The sequence below is a fragment of the Trachinotus anak genome, unplaced genomic scaffold, assembly GCF_046630095.1.
Source record: "Trachinotus anak isolate AG129_WGS33_773 ecotype Australia unplaced genomic scaffold, CSIRO_AGI_Tana_v1 ptg000028l, whole genome shotgun sequence".
NCBI classification, from domain to species: domain Eukaryota; kingdom Metazoa; phylum Chordata; class Actinopteri; order Carangiformes; family Carangidae; genus Trachinotus; species Trachinotus anak.
This window is the reverse complement of record NW_027273879.1, coordinates 1,255,759-1,262,064: the sequence shown is the minus strand read 5'-3', so window position 1 is coordinate 1,262,064 and position 6,306 is coordinate 1,255,759. Positions and strand designations below refer to the sequence as shown.

The 6,306-nt window shown below is 40.6% G+C and overlaps 1 protein-coding gene across 1 annotated transcript; it reads right to left on the bottom strand.

Moving 5' to 3' along the window:
* Positions 1-147: 147 nt before the first annotated feature.
* On the bottom strand, positions 148-5,832 carry ube2l3a (ubiquitin-conjugating enzyme E2L 3a). The gene is made up of 4 exons (XM_071465355.1): positions 5,676-5,832; positions 2,983-3,078; positions 2,376-2,562; positions 148-1,231 (listed from the first exon to the last, which is right to left on the bottom strand). The coding sequence occupies exons 1-4, from the start codon at positions 5,700-5,702 to the stop codon at positions 1,077-1,079; spliced, it is 465 nt and encodes a 154-aa protein (XP_071321456.1). The 5' UTR covers positions 5,703-5,832; the 3' UTR covers positions 148-1,076.
* Between the last annotated feature and the right edge of the window lie 474 nt (positions 5,833-6,306).

Sequence of the window (6,306 nt, the reverse complement as noted above, 5' to 3'; positions counted from 1 at the left end):
CAGGAAATATTGACCGTCATTGTGTTTATTGATGAGAGAAGCTGTTTAACTGCAAGTTGAAAACACGTCAGCGCCTTGTGTATCTTGTTCTTAGTATGAAAATATTGCCAGCAGGGGTCAAATTAAATAAGAGAGCAGACGAAGAGCAACCCTGTATGTTTTTAATCATTTTAAAGCCAAGATTTGTCTCATTTCCTCTGTGAACAAGAGAAAAATTCACAAAATTTAAGAACAAAACAAATTGCTAAGTGCCACAGAAGTCTGTCTGACATCCAGACATCCAGTAGTTAGGTCAACAAAACAAAAACATCCAATGTCCCATCTGCATAAAAAAATGAATATAATGCTCACTGACAGTATGCACTTTCCTGGGAGGCCAACAGAGGTGGAAGGATTTTAATTATAAGGGATTTTTTTTAACAACATCTCAAAATACAAAGACATTTCAAAGGACACATGAACGTTGTCATAAATTTCCTTTTAACGTGTGTGGTTCTGCATCATTAAGAAAATGTAATTTTCACGTACTGCGACAAGTGATTTCACAGAGTACAGTGCATCTGAGGGGAAACAGAAACAAAAGGTAAATAAAGAGACAACAGATATAAACAACAGCATCAGATGCTGAGCAATTTTTAACTTTTGAAAACAAAGCTTAAAAATCTGTAAACAGGTCTGCATAAGCTAACGATTAATCTGAGAAAACATTCAACATTGAAGTAAGCAGAACAGCACTTTTCATTATTTCTGACAATTTTCTTTCCAGGATGCCACCTCTGACAATTTTCTTATTTTTTTCTAAAAAGAAATCAGTAGAAAGAAGTCATTGACAAACCATAAGGTGACACCTAGAGGCCAGAGCCTGCCTATTCACCAAAAAGTCCTGCTTTTTTTTTGGCAAAGTGAAACAAACACAAGCCTCTATTCAGGAGTGGTTGGAGAGTGCTAAAACAATGCAGGTATGCGAGAACAGGGCATCTCTGTGTGGTTTAGAGATAAGAACAGACAGTCAGGGTGAGCTCTTTGAACAGGGAACAGAAAGGAGGCCAACAGCCGTGAGTGTCAGTGTTGTGTCGTCAGTCCACAGGTCGCTTTTCACTGTGTTTCTTTGTAAACTCTTCGGCGTTCTTCATGAATTTTGCGCGGTCTTTAGTGTATTCCTCTGCCAGGTCTGCCCTGAGCGGGTGCTCTGGCTGAGGGATATTCACCAGAGAAATGAGACACTGAATCACTGGAGGAGAGAGAAGAAAAAATGTGTGTGATTCACCATTTTCATATTTGTGGAACTTTTTTTTTTTTTTTACCATCCTTTAAAACTGCGATAACAATGTTTTGGCTCCTTGGTGGCAGCAGAAACAAGCTGTGGACCATATTTCTACACATCCAGCAGTTACAGAGCAACATGATGGTTCGTGTGTTGTGGTGTTTGTGTCCATCTGATTAATCTAACTTCACTATTCCCTCTCTTTTAGCCCCGTGTTTGTTCTCCACCAGCTCTTTAGCTGCTAAATGCTCCTCTGTGTTCACCAGCTGCTCTGAGTCCATCTGCTGTTTGCTGCTGAGCAGGTGGTGGACAGTGGATGTTTCTGGTGGTGGTGGTGGAAAACCCAGTTTGGCTGATTAGCTGAGATACTGGTTGATGTATTTTCACTTTTAATGTTACAGGAGAAAATCCTTTAGGATGAGGACTAACAGATGTGTTTGGTAAACGTGATGCCCTCTCTGGGATAAAGAGCAAACACTGATGTCATATGAAACACTACTTGGCCTTTGAAGTCATGCTGGTTACTACCACTTATTATGTTCTTTAATAAATCTACCAATTATTTTCTTGATTAATCAATTGGTCTGTAAACTATCAGAAAATGTTCACCAAGGTAACGTCTTCAAGTCCACAACCCACAGATGTTCAGATTGTATTGATATAAAATGGAGAAAAAAAAGAAACTTTTGTTTGAAAAATGACTCAAAGGATTAAAATAGTTGTTTTTAAATTTTCCGTCTGTTGACTTATTGATTAGTAGGTAATTAGTTAGCTAGCTAGCTGGACATGCTAATATTTGCCATTTCATCCATTCCTTTCACTTTTGCTTCTGCAGTTTTGGTTTTGCAAAAGCTAAAAAATGACAACACTCTCCAAACTGTGTGTGAGTCCTTCTGCAGCTCCGTGCACAGAGAAATCCTCGACAGGTCTGCTGTCTTTATGTTTATTAAACTGTGATTGAACCATGACAGTCACTGATCAGGAGAGGAGTTCAGGGAAAACCCTAATATACTGTATAGCTTACAGGGTAAAAATTAGCATTCTGAAAAAAAAAAAAAAAGGCCAGATTAATGAGCCAGTGCTCGACAGTCCTGCCCCTCCCCCGCCTCACCTTGGCAGGTCCTCGTGGCTGGCTTCCAGTTCTCCACGCTGATGATGGGCAGGCAGACCTGACCCTTCTCGTCAATGTTGGGGTGGTAGATTTTTGTCTTGAAGGTGATCTTGGGGGGCTTGAAGGGGTACTCGGCGGGGAAGATGATCTCAATCCGAAATGCTCCTTTGTCATACGGAGCACAATCCTTGGAGAAAATAAGAGTTTGTAGATGGGGAGACAAAAAGTTTTTTATTGATGTCTGACATTTTCATCAACAGTGTTTTATTATTATTAAAAAGGAATAAAACAGCCTGGGGAAATAACAGAAATGATCCTCTTCCTCTCAGCAGCTGGAGAGGTGTGTTTCTGTGTCTGACTGACAGCAGCTCTAACATTAGATCCATGAGTCAGGTGAAAACACCCTCTGTCTCTCTGACATTTTAATATTTCAAGCCGTCTCATTTTAAAACTAAAACCCTGAAAATGGGTCTTAAATGTGCATTTGATTTTCCATCGATTCTGATAACTCAAAGGAGAACACAGGATGTGTAATTAATGCTGTAGCAGAAAAGAAATAAATCATGATTTCTGTTGGATTTTAACCAAGTCCAAGCGGAGCACTCACAGGAACAATGAGGCCTTGCCAGGTCAAGATATTTGCTTCATCCACTTGAATGTTGCGGAAATGCTTCATCCCAGATTTGCGGATGTCATCAAGCTCCTGAAAGAAAACATAACAGACTTCATTTAAAACAGGATAAAATCATAAGAACACTGAGACCTCGCTCCCTCATGGAGACTCACTCTCAGTGGCCACTTTATTGGGTACACCTGTTCTGCCATAACATCTACTGTAATGGTCCCTATAATGTTCTTATTTTCTACATTTTAGCGTCGAGGTCACAGTGGGGATGTTGTACTGGATTTCATTTTATTCAGGTGTTCCTAATATTCAGCCCTTCTTGTGTGTGTAAATCAGAAGGATAAAAAAAAAAGAGAGATACCTCAATATAATGTTTAAAACCACCTTTAACTATGACCTCGATAATAAATACACTAAAGCTGAACATCACAGGTCGATATCATGGCTGAGCTGTTGCACTGAGTTGCAACAGACTGTACAGGTGTACCTAAAGAAGTGACCACTGTGTGTACTGCATGTAATAATGTTAATACTTCAGACAGGCAGCAGGGGGAATAAACGCTGCCAGGTGAGGAGCTGTGTAGCGTGGCCCTGATGGAGTGAATCCAATCAGACGGTAAACAGTTACATCACTCTCTCCACAGTGAGTCAGATCCACTCTGCTTCACTGTTCATCCTCCTCCTATAGTTTTCACATCAACACCACCATGTTGTTGGTACCTTTGCGTTACATGGTTCAGTTTGTGCAGGTTGAGTGTTGTGTGCCTCTAACGGAGCAGCACAATGACGTCCTGTGTGACGTCTTTACTGATGTTAATATTCTCTAACTTGTATTGTTGCTCTGCTGTGATGCTTACATGGCAGCAACTAATGATTATTATCATTAAAATACAGATTATTTCCTTCATTAACTGATGAATCATTACCTCCCGTCACAATTTCCCAGAATCCATGATGACTAAGGTTGGGAGAGAAAACAAAAAACAAAACCTGCCCTGATCATTTGTATGAACTACAGAGAAACAAGAGAATTTGTTCTAGTTTCCAATAATTACAGTCAGGAAGGAGTAAATCTGTACAAACTGTTCTACTTCCCCTCACTGTACTGTAATTTACCTGTAAAGAAAACCGGACTGTAAGGGGAATTCAGGAAGTGGTAATAAGATACTTAACTGTTGGTTTCATGTGGGGGAATTCCTAACACACTGAATCCATTTATGCCGAAGTGAAACTGTAAGTATGAGACTGTAGAGCTGAGCAGCCACAGAAAGTCATTACACACTGTCATACAGCAGACGTCATATCAGACGAGCTGATAGCAGGTGACTTTCTCCATAAAACAAGCATTTTGTGGTTTGAAAAGGTCAAGCTATCTGGAATCAGTCACAGAAATGAAACAAGGGAAGAGGCTGTAAGGATTTCACCAAATAGTGGCTTGTGTTATGTATTAGCTATGATGCTGCAGTAAACTATTCACATTCTTGCCCCATGAATCAGACTGTTGCACTTTTCGCATTTTTTATTTATCAGTCATGATGCTGTAGTTTGTGAGCTCCTGTCTGCTTTACCAGAAGGGAAGAACAGACTCCATTAAATATCAGCAACTTCAAAAAAGTGAAAGTGAAACACAGCAGGCTTCTACAACAGGACCACGATCCAAAGCAGACCTCGAAAAAATCCACCATGAACTACTCCAAGAAAAACAAGCCGAAGCTGAGCATCATCATCAACCTGCAGCGTGAACCGGACAGATATAAACAAATCTGAGAACCTGAGGTGAAGAGGCTGAAAATGTGTCAGTCAAGAACAGAAAGAGTCTGAGCTGCTACACAAAGTGTTTACAGGCTTCTGGGGGGTGGGGGGGTGGGGGGTTACCAAGACTTGGGTATCAAAACTTTTTCATGTCACATTTTCTGTTTACTTTTTTAAAGTTCAACATATAAAAACGGACACTGCATTAATATTTGAAAACATGTTTTAATGTCTTAATGGATGTACCGTTATATTTACTTCCTTTCACTTAAAAAAAAATAGACAAAGGTCTATTTCACAATTTTACCACATTTCATCGATTACACAACTAATCAGCAAAATTAATCTGCTGATAACTGAATCAATGGTAAAAATAATAATAATTGTTCACACCCCTGATGTTAGGTTAAAGCTACATTTTTTTGCTTGATTACCAATTAAACTTCTGCCGACCGATTAATCGACTAATCGTTGCCTTATTAGTTGTTTTTAAGGATGCTGGATGGCCCAGCGGAGGTCGACCGTCACGCCCCAGCCCCAGTCTCCATGTTTCTGACTCAGCTGCTGCCTTCAGTCGGTGACAGCCCGTCGAACCAGCCGTGAACCAGCCGTGAACCAGCCGTGAACACACGGTCACCGGCTCCCGTCTCAAACACAGACACGTCGATCGACTCGTTGTGGTGTTTGATCGTAGTGTGTTCGTGCTGAATCACGCTCCGCCGGCGGCTCAAACTAACCAACTAGTTAGTCTCAGTAACCGTCTGTCGGACGTCATTATCCTTTCATTTTGTCGGACACACGACCGACAAACACTTGGAGGTTTTCTCTGGGGCCGCGGGTCTGCAGCTTCACGCTCTGAGCTCAAACAAGTAGTTCAACCCGCCTCAAAGTGGACTAAATAGAATAATTTAGGATATTTTTACCTTGCCTAGTCTCCTGGTCGAAGTCATTGTGGAACCGATCTCGTCTTCTTCTTCTTCCTGTTTCTTTCCGTTGCTCTTCGTCTTCTTTTAATGTTGTTTTCGAAAGGCCGGCAGCCGCGCCCCGGCGCTGTGCCGCCGCCTGGCGGGCCGGAGGCGCACGGCCGGACCCAGAACTGCAGGGAGACGAGGCTTGGAGCTGGTTTGTTTGCTCCAGCAGTGGAAAGTCCTTTAAATTTAATTTTAAAAAAAGTCACAGAATACAGATGTTTACCTAGAAAGTAAAGACTTTACCATTTAACCTACTGTTGCAAATGCATGCGTGGGTTTACAGTATAAAAACAGAAAAAAGAAAAATGTTTCTGCAATTTCTACTCTGTGAAATGAACTGATGTCATTAAATCAATGAAGAATATACATAAGAATAGAGCTTAGAGTGCCCTCATATGACACAAATAAATAAGAAGAACTTGATACAAATAAATAAAAGAACTTGATTATAATAGTTTAATTTAAATTATGCTGTATTTATAGAACTGAATGTAAATCTGAATGCCACACATTAAATGAAAACACTAATGACTGTACCTGAGAGAAGCCATGACCCATAAATGAAGACTGGTGTGAACCTGTG

Bases quoted from the DNA above. Each gene is read 5' to 3' on its own strand.
- ube2l3a (XM_071465355.1), bottom strand. From the start codon at position 5,702: ATGACTTCGACCAGGAGACTAGGCAAG. The intron at 2,563-2,982 runs GTGAGTGCTCCG...ATTTTCTCCAAG, and splicing joins GGCAAGGCCTCATTGTTCCT to GATTGTGCTCCGTATGACAA. The intron at 1,232-2,375 runs GTGAGGCGGGGG...TCTCTCCTCCAG, and splicing joins AGCCACGAGGACCTGCCAAG to TGATTCAGTGTCTCATTTCT.